An 18,111-nucleotide genomic window follows, 5' to 3' on the forward strand; every position below is an offset into this window, starting at 1 on the left:
AATAAAGTTAAATCAGCCCGAGAGTGCAGGAAAAAGGACTGCAGCAGGCATTTACACACAAACAATACTACCGGTATCTAGTGTGTGTATGTGTGAGTGTGTAAGTGACATACCTCACCGTTTCCCAATTCCAGTGTTGTCACTCATTCTGTTATTCACACTCTGACTGGCCTGCTGCCCATAAAGATCTATTACACACACACACATTCTCTTTCTCTCTCTGCTGCATTTTACAAAAGGGCTCTGGGATAGAGGGGAAAAGTTGGAATCAAACTGAGATACAGAAAAGCTGCAAAATAATGTGAAAGTAACGTTACGTCTGGATATTTTATTCATGGCGATATTTTATTCACGTGAATGGTGAACTCTCTGCAAAACAATTTAGTTAACCTGTGTCTTAAATGGATGTAAATTAAGGCAGGAAAAATGTGGTCTTGCAGTGTAAATGCATCACTATAGATCTGTCCCAATCTGTTACAGTATTTTGTAAATATTAATCAAACAACAAATTGACGAGACAAAGAGATGTTATGCTCCTAAAAATTTGTTCTACTATTCAAATTTATTTATGTCCTTGTGATTAATTTCTTAAATCATTTCTTGAAAAACATTTTTAATTAAAATCCCCCCAAAAAATATTTCGTCATTTTTATTTTATTAAATACAATTGTTTTCATTTAATTTGTTATATTAAATTAACTTAAGTTATTTTTTTTAACCTAGAGTTATAATCATGAAAATGAAGTGAATTCTGACATCTGGAAGTGTAGGAGTGTTTTCCATATGTATGTGTGTAATTGTGTGTCTGTCTGGATCAGGTAAAATCATCAGCTCTTTATGAAGCTCAGCAGGAGTCAGACATGATAAGTCTAGTGGCAGCTGTACTTGTTAAATGTCTGACTTCATGTCCCCAGACCATTAGCAGCACTTGTTCAATCTGTCTTGAGCTGGCTAATACATTATGCTGAATCAAAGAGTCCTGAGATATTAGAGAGATACTAAAAATCTTCTCAGATCATAACTGTCTGTGTGGATTTTGCATACATATATATTCAGTAGTGCGTGTAATGTAACATTCACTGTAAAAAGTAATTCAGGGAACCTGTTACCACAACTTAAATGCATGGTTGCAAGCTAAAAATTCTAATTTATTGATTTTAAACCTTTTAAGTTGCAAACATTATTTTATTAAAGGAGTCATGACCTGCAATTTTCACTTTTCCACGAGAATCAATGTATGTTATGATTACCTAACGATTATACACTGGCCGGGAAGCCGATATTTAAAAGTGAAGCGTTTGTTTACCCCAGGATTCGTAAACCAGCGCGCGTGCACGCGCACTCAAATACAAGATTTTGATTTCAGCCCCGACTTGACGTCATGACGGGGCAGGATATACCATATATGGACACCGCAGACCTGCCGCAGGAAGCGCGCCCTGGCGCCCCTCCTCCCCTCATATTCAGTCGAGAAAGAAGCAGAAACGTAGTGCACACTGAGTTGCTCTGTTGTTGACTGCCAGAATCAACATGTAAATGTGTTTTCTCTCCCAAGAACGGACCAAGCTGTCAGGGACCAGTGGATTAAATTCATTTTTAATGACGCGGTTCCTACAACCCTTCCCACTGGCTTAACGTTATGTGTCTGTGCTAACTATACATTTTACGCCGGAATCCTTCACAAATTTGAGGCAATATCAGGCGAAGTTGGCATCGAAGCTCGGGAAAAAGGGGCCATTTTCAACAATCAGACTTGCCTGCAATTGAAACGGTAAGAATGTGTTTTTATTGCTCTACTGTGTGTAACAAACAGCAGCTAACTGCTAATGCGGCTATTGTATGCTAGCGGGAGTATTAGCTTCGAGGTAAACATGGGGAATGGCTGCTAACGTTATTTTGCAAACAACAAATGACTGAGATCATCATGAATTCGGCTATTGTTTATTGATTGCCTAACGCTTATATATGAGGCGCCGTCTAGTTTGTGTGTGTGTGTGCTCGCGTCTCATATGAGTATGTGCGTGGAGAGTTCATATACATGTATGTGTGACTACTTAGTATATATGTATGCAAGCGTGTTTCATATATGTGTGCGTGAATGAAGTTTGATTTAAGCCCTAAACGGCGCCTCATACTTATACACTGGCCGGGAAGCCGGTCGCAGCCAGGTCGGGTTCATTCACAACTTGCGCCATGATGTCAGTTTGTAATGATATGCTAAAGCGTTACCTGCGGTGTCAACCCCCCTCCTTCCTGCCACCAATCAACGCGCCCCTCATTTGCATTATTATAATGACCGTCCACGACAGCCAAAATATCGCATCAGATCTCGCGAGACAATAATGCCTTCAGAAATAAGGGTCAGAGGAGCTCTGTGTTTATTTTTTTTTCCACTTTTCTTTTTTAGAAGGGCCTGAAAGACTATAATACAGCAGTAGGTATCCAAGGTAATACTAGGTCATGACTCTTTTAAGTTCTGTTGACATAATGTTGATCATTACATTAACTTAATATTGTGTGTAATTTAAACTCAAATTTCTGCATTAATTGATTTTTTTTAAACGCAAGTTGTAGTTACTTAAGGAAATTGTCTTGATAACTGCAATTTGGGGAGTAGATTTCTAGTTCCCAGCATGCTTTGCATAGGACTGGATAAGAAGAATAAATGTTGAGATTAAGTATTTTATTTGTTTTTTAGTGAAGGGAAAGGCCTGTTAGTGTTTAATGCTGTTATGTTTGACATTTAAAAGAGTTTCTGTAATGTTGAAGTTTTTTGTGGTTACCATTGTGCTGATGAATAGACTGCATGGAGTTAAACACTACATTAACTCTATAAGCAATGACTGTGTTAATGCCAGTGACAAATTATATCTTGTTAATTAAACATACATGCTAAATAAGTTACATTAAGCTTGTGCTATAATAGCTGTGGATTTTAACTGAAATAGATTCAAAATTAATTGATTCCAGGGCTACAACTCAAGTAGTTGGAGCGACTTAAAGCCCCATTATGTAGGATTTCCGTTTTGGTCAAACAACGACCCCTAGAGTCGCTGTGGACTACTTGTATTTAACGTTACTGTCGTAAATACCACTCACGCAGCAGTCTCTACACTCACTGATCCTGAGCCTGATGCCCCTGTATACCGGTCCCTGTTCAGTCGGATAGAAGCTGTAACGAGTGGCAATAAGGTGTGTCCCCTTTAAGAGCTGCGCGCGCCCTGTTTAACTGACTCGGCACAGTCTGTATTGTATGTGCGCCTCGAACACACCGTAAGCGGATTGTTTCTGTTTGATGCTCATTCTTGTCCTATTTTTGTCTATCAAGTAATGCTGTGGACGGTAAAACGTGTGACAGACAGTTACACGAGTTCGATTGGGGAATAAACACAACGCGTTACAAATCGTCGGACATCAAACAAGCACAGCTAGCCTCCGAAGATGTCTACTAATCCATCAACAAGAACGCCAGGTGCTTTTTAGCTCACACCAACGAGTAAAAAGCTTGTCCGAGTGATATACAGTATAAGCAATATACTTACAAGTCCAACAGCATGCGAGGATGTGTTGGGGGAAGTGAGGTAGCCTATGCCGTAAAGCAGTCGAATTTTGTAGTTCTTTTTGTGCGCGGGTGTTACTACCCGAACCCCGAAGTTTAAAAGTACGATTAAAAACTATACAAACCCCATCAGGCTATGGCAGACGCGTCATTCAACCTATTTTAAGTCGATGTACCATCACAAGCGTTTTGGAAATATATTATGAAGGTTGAAAAGTTACTTAGTGTTACTTTAATATTTTTTTAATGTTACAAATTCTTAAGTTAATTTAACAATATAATTTGTTGGTTGAACACAATTTCATTTGAAGTTGTCATAACTAAAAAAATTACTCAAAAAACCTGATACAAACTGTGGCGTTCATTTTTAATTTTGAGCCAAACACATAATTTTTTTAGAATGTTCTGCTGAAAGACAGATCGACTTCCTCAAGGGGGAATTCAGGTTTTATGTGTGTTTGCATAGACCATCCCTTGTGCCACATGTGTTACAGGTATGGAGGCATCACCACAACAACCCCATTATAGTCATAACTCTGAAGTGCTAATACTAAAGTATATTACCTCTCATATCTGAACCATATGGAGTGATGGAGTGCACATAAAAGTGTTTTAAGGGCCTCTAGTGATCAAGATTCAAAAGGTCCAAAACAAAAGTATTTTTTTAAATTAAACAAACACAGGTAGTCCACAGATACAAAGCAGGAAACAAACAGCATGTAGACACGACAATACCGGACAATATACAAAGATAATGAGCCCAAGGGCAAACAGGTGTAACATATATACATACATATACTAATATATATATATATATATATAATGTCATACCAGTATATGTTAAATTTTATTAAAAATGACTGATGATAACTATTGAAGCTTAGTTTAAAGGGGTGGTATAATGCTCTTTTCGCAAGATGTAAAATAACTCTTTGATGTCCCCAGAGTGTGTATATGAAGTTTTAGCTCAAAATACCCCACAGATATTTTTATATAGCATGTTAAAATCGTCACTTTTTAAGGGTGAGCAAAAATGCACCGTTTTTGTGTCTGTCCCTTTAAATGCAAATGAGCAGCTGCTCCCAGCAAGGGGGTGGAGCTACAACAGCTTGTGTCCTTGTGTCCTTTTTTGTTTATGTTTAAATTTATGTAGCTGATGTGGAGTTAACCAGAGCCATATAGAGAGAGAGTTGCGACAACTCCATTGACTACAATGGAACGCTTTTTTTACAGCAATGGCGGCTCGTAGAGCCTTTCAATAGTTCCCGGAAGTAACAGCAGCGCGGTAGAACAGACCGTTTGTGATGCAGTTTTAAAAGATAAGACGTTTAAAGAATAAGATTGTATATTATCATATTATCTGAATCAAATAAACTTGTGTTTTAAAGCATTCTAGTTGATTCCGAAGCACTTCCTGGAACTATCTGAGGTCTACGCGAATCACGTGACAACTAAGAATTTTGAACTTCCGTTGTCGCAACTCTCTCTCTATATGGCTCTGGAGTTAACTATCTTCTAATCATTGATTAGCATATTCTGTCATGATAATCTATAAATCGCGTTCCCGGGGGCGGGGTTTATGTAAATTTTAGGGTTAGTGATGTCACTAACCCAGGAGGAATGTTGTGTAGTCCCTACCAGCCGTTTGTTGTAGTCCTTAAAAAGCAATTTCTTTAAAAGAAAATATCTTCCTTTCCTTTGAACTTTGAGCATCGTGACTTGACAGATGTTGTTTATGCTCAAACAGCAACATCACACACTAACTAAAGTTAAAAAAGTGAAATCATAATCAACCACCCCTTTAAATAACATTAATCTATCTGTACACTCCTAGTCAGAAGTTTGAAATAATAAATGTTTTTGAGAGAAGTGTCCTCTGTTCACCAAGGCTGCATATATTTGATTTAACATACAGTAAAAATAGTAATATTGTGAAATATTACTACAATTAAAAATAACTGTTCTCTATTTTAATATATTTAAAAAAAATTATTTTATTCCTTTAATGGCAATGCTGCATTTTAAGCAGCCATTACTCAAGTCTTCAGTGTCACATGCTGATTTAGTCACTGAAATTAAGAAACTTCTGTCAGAGAAGACAAGAAACAGAGTTGTTGCAACAAAGTTTGAATGACTAGAATACTAGAATGACTGACATTTCTGCAAGTTTAGGTTTCAAACTTTAAAACTGTATCAGCTTTTTATCGGCAATGTCAGATTTATGGCTGATGAGATTTATGTCTCCCTCAGTGTTTGAATTGTTCTTACGTCTCTGATTAGAGAGAATGTATAAGGTGGTGTTAAAGTGTGTGAGTATGTGAGTGTCAGAGCTCTTACTGGTGGGCACTCCATGTCTGGAGCGTTGGGAGTTGCACACAATGGCTACGTCTTGGTTGTGAGTACAATCGTGTTTGAGCCAACCCCTCCGGGTGCAGTGTGTGACGCTGGGCTCTTTTCCTGTGCACCTGACATCATCCAAGAGAATAGGACCTGCCGCCATCCCGAACCGCCCTGGTGACACACTCTCCCCTGACCTGCATCAACACAACAGCATTAACAAAGCTGTAAATGATAAACACACCAGCAATCAAATCAAATAACTCAATGTTGCATGTGTGTGTGCTACCTGAAGCCCAGCTGCCTGCAGACGACCTGCGTGTTAGTCTGTGTCCAGCCATCATCACACACGGTCCCCCACTGACCTCTGTAATGAACCTCCAGTCTCCCTTCATAACCCTTCACGCCACCCACCAGACGCACTGCACCATCTCAAAAAGAGAGAGAGGGACTCCTTTTACACCTGGTATTAACATCGACCTCAGGTAAACACACATTTAAAACAATCCTGGCAAAAGTTCAACATTAAGTTGTAAAGTGTATGCATTTGATTAACTAAATAGAACTGTCTCATAAGAGTCCTTCATTTCAAAATCAGCTGGAGTACACTGATAACTTATAAGAGTTGCTCACTCACAAAACTAGTTCTGAAAAGAAGTGCACTTGTAATGTACTATAAATCTTAAAAATGTTTTTTTTTAAACTGTACTTGCAGATAATATAATATTAATTAAATATAGGTCTACTTAAGTGTACTTATGTCACAGTCATGTTCTGATTAGTTTAGTTTCATTGCAATGTTCTGTTTGGTTTTCCCTGTCACTTGTTTTGCTGTGATCTAATTTATTCATTAGTTGTCATGGTTTCTAATTACTTCTCACCTGTTTCCTGTTCCGTTAATGATGTTCCCCTGTGTATTTAAGCCCTCACTTCCTTCTTTTCTTTGTCTCACATTAAAGTTTTTACTACTTAAAGTAACTTTTTTCTTACATTTTTATTGTACAGACAAAAAAAAAAAAAAAACAGACAAACATGAAAGAGAAAACGTTGTCTGCCCTTTCTTCTTTTTACACATTATTTTTCCCACATGTAACTGAAAGATGGAAGAAAAAGAGGGGAAAAAACAACAAAAAGACACCAACAATGAGTAACCACCCCTACCTCGTAGGAGGATTAGCAAATATCAGTAGTATATATAAACAATAATAAATTGTTTTATAATAATAAAAAACTTTCTTAAAAAAGTGCACTTTGTAATGTTACATTTTCCTTTTAAAGTACATTTTAAGAAGTACACTTATTTTGATGTGTACTCTCATACTAAAGCACATGTTAAGTACCTGATCATAAATGTGACATCGATGTTAGATGTTTTAAATGTATATGGGTAACCAAACAGTTGATGGGAAGTTGATACTGTCAGAGGAACTGAATGTCACTTGATTCTGATATTGTTTAACAAATGGCCCTCAGTTCCCAAACCTATACGTATATCATTCAATTTAATAGAACTGTGGTCTGTTTCTCACATAAGTTTTGGCCATATTTGTATATGTGTATACCTGTAAGTGGGATACAAGAAACTCCAGCATCCTCTGTGTGGTCACAGTTGTGCTCCCCCCAGGCGTTTTTTGGACACTGTTCTATGGAAAGCTCATTTCCTGTGCAGCTCACCTCGTCCAACAACACACGCCCCGAGCCTGCACCGAAATATGCTCCCACCCAAGCCTTAGCGATGCCACTGCACACAAACATCAGAATATAGCACAAAAAACAACACTTCAGTGGAAAATTTTAATCACTGAAAGTCATAACGACTCAAAGAAAGTAAAGCAATCACTGTGTAGAAAAATGTCATCTCATTTTCTCCTCCAACTTCAAAATCATCTGACATCTTTGTTTTAATTTATTATTATTTATTTTTTTCAAAAAAAATTGTTATGACCTTTCCAACGTGATGACGTAATACGCGGCACATCTCAGAGATGGTACAAGACGGGCATTTGTGGTTAAAAAGTATATATATATATATATTTTTTTTTTAAATGACCGATCGTTTCGCTAGATAAGACCCTTATTTCTCAACTGGGATCGTGTAGAGACTTTGAAGCTGCATTGAGACGGACATTTGAACCTTCTTTGAACATTGGTATAGTTGGTTGCCATTGAAGTCCATTCTGTGTAGAAAAATCCTGGAATGTTCCTCAAAAACCTTAATTTCTTTTCGACTGAAGAAAGAAAGACATGGATATCTTGGATGACATCGGGGTGAGTAAATGATCCTTTATTAATCCTTTAATTAATGTGATTTATTTTTTCTCACTAAAATTGAGCAGGAATATATATTACAGCCCTGGAGGATAAAACCACTCCATGATTTAGTCTATTGCAATTGTTTATGTTAGCATAGAACCTCCTTTTTAATTTCACATTGATTTGCTGGGGCCACAGTTATACATAACAGGTAATGGGAGAGAAATGTCAGAGGCAGCCATTTAGTCTGTTACCCTCGGGCTCTTCCATTCTTAATCGGTGAGGATGGCAGAGCTCCAACAAGGAGAGATTTCTGTAACAACAGACTACTGATGCAACACTCACATTTAAAATCGAATTGTTCCAAGCAGACTTTGCGGGTCACATTAAGAGTGTGCTATGAGATTATATATATTTTTAATTCTTTCTGTGATTAATAGGCAATCAAGCACAAAGTTCAGCAGTCAATAATCACTGAAAGTTGAGAGGCAAATAAAGTGGAACTGTGGTTTCAGACATGTGCACGAACCCACGCATTTTATTCTACAGGAGTTGTTTCAGCTCAATAAAGAGCCATTCACATGAGTGATTATTATACAAACTCAAACACCTGCAAAGCTCACTTTTGGGCGCCATTTATTACGTCCGTTGTTACATTATAGTTGAAAAGCTAGAAACAATCAACCTGATTCACATCTTGATCTTTCCATTCCCTCTTTCCGTTCCTCTCTAATTCCTTTCCTCCCACTAAATCACCCTTTACGCCTCTTTGCCTTCTCGATCTGTCTTCCTCTGGCACTCATCCTTTCATTATCTCAATTTTCTGTCCGTCTCTCACACACTCACTTTCTTACCGAGAACACTTTGGCTTTGTGTGTCAGGGACCTCCCAAGAAAATAATTCACATTTTTATGCAGAGAAGACACTCAACTCCTCTCTTTCTCTTTCCCTATTTATCACTCCTACCTCCTCTCAATCTTCCTTCTATTTTCACACATCTCAGTTGAAAAGAACGCCCTGGTGTTCCTCTAAATAGACAGTGTGTTCCCAAAAAAACAGGTCATGCCTCTATGGCTATGTTCAGACAGGCTGATTTCTTTGGCATACATGTCTAGTTTTTTGAAGGGCTGTCAATTAATGAATTATTAATAATGAATTAATTTAGAACAATTAAATATATATATAAAAAAAAAATGTAAAAGGAATACAAATATAAATATTTGTTAAGAATATTGTGATACAATTAATGAATTAATCAGCACATCAATATTAAAAAAACATTTTTAAAACAGACCCAATCCAATTCACATAATCAATATGTGGTGTAAAATGTGATTCAACTAATTCCAGTTAGATCAGATTTCAAGTATGTTTCATAATATGGGACAAAACATGAATGTAATGTTATACACAAAGCGCAGTAGTGTCTAGAGCCATGTCTGAATCCATTCATTCATTCATTCTCACTATGTACTGAATGACAACTAAGCATATGCATGAATGTTGTGTTGTCTGATGCGCCTATAATGATTTCAGTACCACAGCGGAATAATATGATTCTTTTCTTTTCTCTTATCTCTCTACTATGGCAGCCAACCAATGTAGATATACCAGATATTTTCTACACCAGGGGTGCCCAATCCTGTTCCTGGAGATCCAGGCAGCGTCTGAAAGCTTAGGCAGCTGACTTTTTGCCTCGCTGCCTTATCAGGCAATGACTTTGCAGGCAGCGTTTGCGCACAAAGGTAACTGATTTCGAACAGACTTCTAAGGCAGCATAACAGTTTAATATTTTACAACAAAATAGAGCTTTGGTGATAACTAAATAATATATAAAATTACTTCATTAGTAATGTTTTTGCTAGAAATGACATCAAAAGTGGAAAATGTTGCTCAAAAACGAACATTTACACAGAAACTGACCATCAACTGCAACTTTCAGATGCCATCTTAATTTTTTAGCTGTCACGGAATGGTACACACAGGATTGTGGGATATCAAAGGCAGCAAAGGATATATCTATCTTCAAAAATTGATCAGATGAAGCTATCTCGGGAGTATTGGATTTCGGACGTGCCTTGATGCCTTCCTACCGTGGAATGCATCCTCCAAAGATAGCATTTTTAAGCTTTCGGACGCAGCCCTAACTACCTGCAGAGTTCAGATCCGACCCTGATCCAACACACCTCTCAGTAGTTATCCTGAAGATCTTAACTAGCTGGTTTAGTTGTGTTTGATCAGGGCTGGAGCTGAACTTTGCTGGAAGGCTCAGAAACAGGATTGGGGACCCCTGTTCTTTACTACCTGAATTGACCTGATTTGACCTAATTGGATTTGTAACACAAAAGATTGGATTTTAAAACCAAAACCAAAACCAAATGTGTGCGTGTGTGTGGCCTGGTAAACCCTACATTATGGGGAATGTCCCCACAAAGATGGCAATATCCAAAATCCTTGTCCTTGTATAGACATTTTTTGGTCCCCATGAAGAAAACAGCTTATAAATCATACTAAGTGATGTTTTTGGAAAATGTAAAAATGAATAAAGTTTTCTGTGATGGGTAGGTTTAGGTGTAGGGTTAGTGTATGGGGCCAGAATATACAGTTTGCACAATTTAAAAAATCATTATGTCTATGGAAAGTCCCCATAAAACATGAGAACACAACCTGTGTGTGTGTGTGTGTGTGTGTGTGTGTGTGTGTGTGTGTGTGTGTGTGTGTGTGTGTGTGTGTGTGTGTGTGTGTGTGTGTGTGTGTGTGTGTGTGTGTGTGTGTGTGTGTGTGTGTCTTACCCCAACCCCAGCTGTCTGCAGACCACCTCAGCGTCATTATCGTCCCACTGGTCATCACACACTGTGCCCCACTGTCCTGCATGATGCACCTCTACTCTGCCCTCATGCGCTGATGGACCACCAGAGAGACGCACCGGGACAAACACTGAAGCTATACATACACAGATTACACACACAAGCTTCAAGATATTTTCCCTTTACTTGAGAGTATATTTGTGATTGCGTCTGTGTTTATGTATCTGTGAGTGTGTGCATACCCTCCACTGGTGTGCAAGAGACGGCAGCCGCCTGGCGGTTAACACACTCTCCCCCGTTCCATACGGTGCGATTGCACTGCAGTAAGTCCTCTTCCTGTCCCTCACAGCCCACAGTTTGCCAGTGAACTACAGACACCACCAGACGTGACAGAGGACTCACACGTGCACGTGCCCTGTAACTGAGACAAAGTGAGATTTTTTTCATCTAATTTATCTCACTTCAGTCATTTAATCCATTTAGTTTTCATGATATTTCAACTATTCATGAACCTTTGTCAAAGTTTGTAAATGATAAATAGTAGACCACATGTTCTGAACCCTGGGGTCACGACCCCTCATGGGGTTGCAAATGATGCAGATGCAGTCGCAAGAAATTTTTGCGAACTTGATTTTTTTTTTTTTTATATATATAAATTAAGCATTAGCCACTTTTATAGCCACAGATAATTCTGCATTATGCTGTTCAGTATTGCAAATTATTCTTGAGTAACTGTTGGAACTCTCTTCTGTCCCTGCTCTGAAAAATATGGTCGGGATATTGATAAGGAGCTGTCTGACTGACATGTACAATGACTAATCTCAGTTCACGTGCTTTTACAAGAAAATGAAGATACCACTGACAGAATATTTTGTTATTTCTAAATGTGTAAAACTAAATTACAGAATAAATTAATCCCATGAATCTCATAACCTGGCAGCTCTTAAACATCTCAACTTCTTCAGCATAAGCACTTTTGATTCATGTCAACCATTAAGCCGGTGATTGTTTCTCTACATTATATTTGTTTAGTCATTCATATATGAGATGAAATATTGAGAGATAACAAAAGGTGCCAAAAAGGCTACATGTTACCCATTACATTAACAAATAATTGGTTTACACTGAATAATTAATTTAACAATGCTCAATAAAGAAATATAGGCTACCGTTTAAAAGTTTGGTATCAGGAATTTTTTTTAATGTTTTTAAAATTAGTCTCTTATGCTCAGCAAGGCTGCATTTATTTGAGCAAAATATAGTAAAATAGTGATATTGTGAAATATTGTTACAATTTAAAATAACTGTTTTCTATTTGAAAATATTTGAAAATGTAATTTATTCCTGTGATGGCAAAGCTCAATTTTCAGCATTATAACTCCAGTCTTTAGTGTCACATGATCCTTCAGAAATCATTCTAATATGCTGATTTGGTGCTCAAGAAACATTTCTTTATTATAATCAATGTTGGAAATTGCTGCTTAACATTTTTGTGGCAACCGTAATACATTTTTTCAGGATTTGTTGATGAATACAAAGTTCAAAAGAATAGCATTTATTTGAAAAAGAAATCTTTTGTAGCATTATATATGTCTTTACTGTCACTTTAGATAAACTCAATGCACCCTTGCAGAATAAAAGTTTTCTCCCCAAAGAAGGTCTTACTAAATCTAAACCTTTGACTGGGTTCTAAACATTAGAATCTCAGTATGTTTTATGTATTTAAATAATACTACACAAACATTGGCAATATACAAACAAGGGAAGTACTAGCAAAAGAATGGAGCGCAGAGATTTCAAGACAAATTTCTCAAATCTGAACTACTTTAAAACAATGAGTCAATGATAATGAAATTGGCAGAATATTGAAATATGTTTTTATTCTTAAGAATGTAATTTGCTGCCTATAAGCTTCTACTATACAAAGCTTGAGAGCTTCTGTGGTAGACAGACAGATGGAAAACATAAATCAAAGTCAGTGAAGTCTATCGGTCTCTCCAGCTTTTAAATAATTCAAGTCTGTTCATCTATCAAAGCTGAGACACCCAATGAATTATTCACAAATTGCATATGGACTCTAAGCTCCCGAGGTCAAATGATGACGGGTCCACGCATATGTATGTATCCGTTTGTATTTTAATGGTAAAATAATACTTTTTGTCAGATTTATAACTGTCATTGTTGTGTCATGTGATCTACGAGACCCTGCGGTCACCTCTCCCTGAGCACGCTCAGTAATGACCTCAGACAAATGCTCTCAGATGTGTGTGACCGTGATAGACATAAACCACATGGGTGTGTTCGAGATAGAGATTAGAACTCTCTGGGGAAATCAGCGATCTTTTAAAACACCCGCACACACATATTCACCGCCTGACAACTCACTCATATGCCGTGTTTAAAGGTGAAAGATTGACCTTTGACCCACTGGGGTCAAATACCAAAGGATTCCATGTACAACCTTACAAAGATGTTTTGTGGTCAGGGAATAAACAAAGCATATGGCTGTCGGAACACAGCAACTATCTCTTTGTGGCAGCACTGACTTCAAAAACTAACTACAAACACATCTCTTACCGTCCACCACGGACAGACATAATATATATGCTGAATATTTCAGCAGTACATAGTATGTCTGGTTTGTGTTCAGGTTTTGGGAAAAATAAAATAACATTCTTAGTCTGTTCTTACTATGCATACTGCCTACTTTATGCAACCTTTGTGAAACAATATGCATTATTCAAGTAACATTAGTAGAGTGCAACATTGTTGTCACATGACCTCACCACATTGCATGTTTAAGTCAGATAATGGCATCCAGTTAGTATCTCAGCAGGGTCAGGGATGGTTATTTTGCATTTCTAAATCTAATTTTCAGGATAAAATAGCTTTTTGAAGCTTGTGCAGTCGAGAGAAAGTCAAACCATTTGGAATGGTTTATGATGATGAAATGTACATTTTTGGTTTAACTATTCCTTTATCTCCTGACTGTCCAGTATCAAGTATCAAGTCAAGCACAATTATTTGTGCATTTTGGGCCAGATTACCTAAACAGGGCGGAAACTTTTTTTTTAAGGTGTCGTAGTTACACGTTACTACACTTACTAAAGTAATAACAGTAAATTATGCATAATTACAAGTAACAAACCCTACCGTAACTCTATTGCAAGTGCATACTTACATACATACAGTACATACAGTACTTATTTGAGTAAGCATAATGTAACTACGTCAGATTAAAATAAAGTGTAACCAACAGGGCAAATAAGCGTGAGACCGCAACCGATGGGAAGTGGAAAGCTCTGTGGGTGATCTACTAACAATGTGCAAATTAAACAACACAGACACAGCCATGTCAAACGCAAAACGGGTTAAGACATGCTTTTTTTTTTAGAGTTAAATATTGCAGCAGCAAATTCACTACCGCAAACCTTAGTAAATCACTTTGCATGATTTATTTTAATACTATACTCTCGTCAATGTTGTGTCCGAAAGGGAAACTAATTTTGCACCATGTATATTTAGTAAATCCTGACAGTAGTTTTTTATTGCCAAAAAAGGGGTTTGCTCCAGCACAAGCTGTTAGTAAATCTGGCCCTTAGACTCAGTAGCCACTCAGTAGCCATTGCAACGTCCGGTGCAGCGCATTATATAGAAATTGTGCGAAAATTAAGCACAAAATACACAATAAGACAATGCAATTTGGATACGATCCACCTTCACACAAAACACACTAAAGCTTCTAATAGATACTAAATGTTTAGTTTACTATAGTTAATAATATAATATATACAAAACAATAAAATGATTTGTGATCAACACTTATTAGAAATATGACAGTAAGAGTTTGCTATAATCCATTAAGTCATTCATCACACTAGAAATGGATGTCAAGTCCAATGCATTGCAGGGTATGGTATTCTGCAAAGTATGATCTGTGATATACTGCATATTTTGATAAATATAGTAAGTCATTCAGATATTGCAAACAGCCTACGTACTGCAAGTGGTATGACAGTATGTTTTACATACTGTGTGTACTGTACAGTATATGCGTGTATGTGTTACCCCTGTCCCAGCTGTCGACACACCACAGCGGCATCTCGGTCATCCCAGTCATTACTGCAGATGGTTCCCCACACGCCATTCAAATACACTTCTACTGTACCATCCAACTTGGATCTGCCTCCCTGCAGTCGCAAAGAGCCTGCAAATACACACAAAAAGTGAGTTAAACTTGAGTGTTGTTGACCTTCATTGTTCAGGCAGCTGATAAAAGTGAATGTTCTGCAAACAATTGGTTCCGCTGGTCTCCGTAATTTTGATAAATGTGCGCATTACAAATGTTCCCACAGTTACGCAGCACGAAAACATTAATCCATGACTTGCTTTATGTGATGACAGAGGAAAGCTTTGACCTCCACATGAGTTTCACTTGTCAGTTCTATAATAAATGTGTGTGTTTGTGCATGTGATACTGAAAATTACTCACAGTTATGTCACCTTAAAAAACACCTTTTATGCATCCAGTGTTTACAGTATTAGCCGCCCAGCTGTTGCATTCAGTTATAAATCACACAAAGCACAACCAAACATGATGGCAGCACATGTTCTTCAAACATTTCAGAGCTTCAAAACTTTTACAGAATGTTTTGAAAATGTGAGGCGGCGGATGCATGCTGGAAATGTAAACTAATAGAATATTTAAATAAACTCATCCGTTTCCCATTTAATACACTGATAAGCTGTCCACATTCAAAGTGATTTTTAACTAATAATAATACTATTGGAAAGATCGTAAACAATGTCACAAATAATAAATATGGAAAGATTATAGAGGAACTCAACCTAAAACTTTTTACCTCTTCTCCAAGTGTTATTTCTAAGGCCTATATTAGAATATATGGAAATATGAAATATGGATCTCAAAATCAGTCACTGCTGGAAAGGGTTCAAATCGGTCCAAATATGCAAAAGATGTTGTAAAACTGAGTAATTTGCAGGACCTGAAGGATTTTTCTGAAGAATATTAGGCAGTTTAACTGCTCTAGACAAACAAGGGACTCAAGAACAACCATCACAAAACAAAAAACAGTCGTGGACTCGTGGATCATTCAGGTAAGGACACACAGTAAGAATCAATATGTAAACGTTTGAACAGGGTCATTTTTATAAATTCAGCTATTTTTTGTCTTGTGGATATGTAAACATCTTTTATGTAAAATATCTTATTCAGGACAGTACTAAATAAAAAATATGAATTTTTATGATCCCTCTTATTTTGTAAAAAAAAAAAAAAAAAAGATATTCACATTTTCACAGATTCTGAAAGGAGTATGTAAACTTTTGAGCACAACTGTATATATATATATATATATATATATATATATATATATATATATCTTACAATACAGTTCATTGTTCATGGGGAGTTTACTTATCTCACATAGTCACACTCACAACATTGGGACATGTTGTCACAAAAGGTCAACGTGTCGTGTGTTCCACACTAAAACATTTTCCCAGGGAAAAGTGGAAATGTTTAGCTTTTTTTGTAGTCAATAATTTATCTTATTTAATTATACAGAAATTGACTTTTAAAAACAAATGTACCTTAAAAAGTTTGTGTGTGTGCGGGGAGGGGGACCTGTATCGACCCGGTCTCTCGTAGCCTACAGAGAGAGGCATTATACGTCTCGCTGTCGATACTATTTATACTCTCGCGTTTGTCACAAAAGTCAACATTCACTTTCAAATAGTGATTGCCAAATTAAACCTTACTGACTGACTTCTTAACAGCGCACGGACTCCAGATCTCGCGCTCGAGCCTGTCAGCAATGCAAACGCTCTGAGCAGCTCAAGACGAGACGCGCTCGCGCATATTTACTCATTTCTATACAGCTTCTGCTGCAACAGAAATAACTTATATTGCGAAATTTCTGTTAGAGATCGTTGTCTCAAAGTAAGACCCAAATGATAAAATGACCTCGTGCGCCGGATGAGAGTGGCTGCTTTGTTCTCATTATAGGTGCTACCTGAGGCGCGCATACCTTTCCCACGCGTGGATGCAGTGAAGTTTGGACATGTCTTAGCTTGCTTGCGTGGTGCATTGCACTGTTTTCTTGATCTGAATATGTTTAACTATCAATCATAAGTTAAGTAAAACACATAAGAACGAACATTAAACTATTCTTGAACGACTAGATCTGCGCGTGGAGGTCTTTTGTCTAAGAAAAGAAACACTTGACGCGCGTTTTTCCCTCGCATAAGTTAATGTAAAATACTGCTCTTGCAAATTCATTTTATTTATGTAGCCTATACCTTGTTTGCAATCGCAGTACCCCCAGTCAATGCGTCCTCGGCTGTTTGGGAAGAAACACCAGGGCCGAATTCTCCCGTCCGGGTTCCGACAGAAACTGTGATCTCCAAGACCTTTCCCCGGATATCGCTCTTTAACACCGGGCACGTCGTTCCAGTTCATGCATTTCACGCCTGATTCGGTGGCGTCTATAGATCCCACGTAAAAGCCCGCTTTCCCTTTGCTTTGAATACAGTCGGTGAACGGAGACCCGTGAGTGCAGGCGATGAGCAGCAGCGTGCCGAGGGTGAAGAGAACCCCACATCTCACATCCATCACGATCAACCTGTCTGCCACCGTCACCATAACCATAACAACAGTTCCTCCTCCAGTCTATATGGAGACATGGTCCTTGAGTTGTCTCATCTTGTCTTTCTGCTGTTATCGGAGAATCAGAGTCAGACGCTGATCAATAAAAGAGAAACCGCGCGGGGAAGCCCGGGGCTTATAATGAAGACTCATGCATATTGATGATTGAGTCACCAGAGATTTGAAGTAAAAAAAAAAAATCAATGATGATGTCCTTCATTAAAGTGCGTGAAGGTGCAGAAAATCCCAAATAGTATGAGGCAAATTGATTCCACTACAGAATAGTCAGGAGTCAGGACAGCACACGTTCTTCTGGGAGATGGTCCACGATTAATGTACGCGCGCCGAACCGATCCTCCCAGAATGTGAACTCAAACGAGTCTGCCACGTTCAGTTAACTCATTATAAGTGTCTGGTCTGGTGTGGTCATCACTGTTGTTTTCTCCGAGGCTCCGGTGTGAAATATTCTGTTCAAGCATTCAGGCATG

General features: G+C 37.8%; 1 protein-coding gene across 1 annotated transcript in view; it reads right to left on the bottom strand.

The window, feature by feature from the left end:
- prss12 (serine protease 12) overlaps positions 1-17,956 on the bottom strand; it is a 48,531-nt gene extending 30,575 nt beyond the window's left edge. Inside the window, exons 1-7 of the mRNA XM_084399949.1 lie at positions 17,278-17,956; positions 15,025-15,163; positions 11,199-11,377; positions 10,942-11,092; positions 7,459-7,637; positions 6,186-6,327; positions 5,897-6,093 (exon numbers count right to left, since the gene is read on the bottom strand). Coding sequence (XP_084256075.1) covers positions 5,897-6,093; positions 6,186-6,327; positions 7,459-7,637; positions 10,942-11,092; positions 11,199-11,377; positions 15,025-15,163; positions 17,278-17,626 — 1,336 coding nt within the window. The 5' untranslated portion in view covers positions 17,627-17,956. The remainder of the gene's footprint in view (positions 1-5,896; positions 6,094-6,185; positions 6,328-7,458; positions 7,638-10,941; positions 11,093-11,198; positions 11,378-15,024; positions 15,164-17,277) is intronic.
- Positions 17,957-18,111: the final 155 nt, after the last annotated feature.

The sequence above is a fragment of the Rutilus rutilus genome (assembly GCF_951802725.1).
Source record: "Rutilus rutilus genome assembly, chromosome: 2".
Lineage (NCBI taxonomy): Eukaryota > Metazoa > Chordata > Actinopteri > Cypriniformes > Leuciscidae > Rutilus > Rutilus rutilus.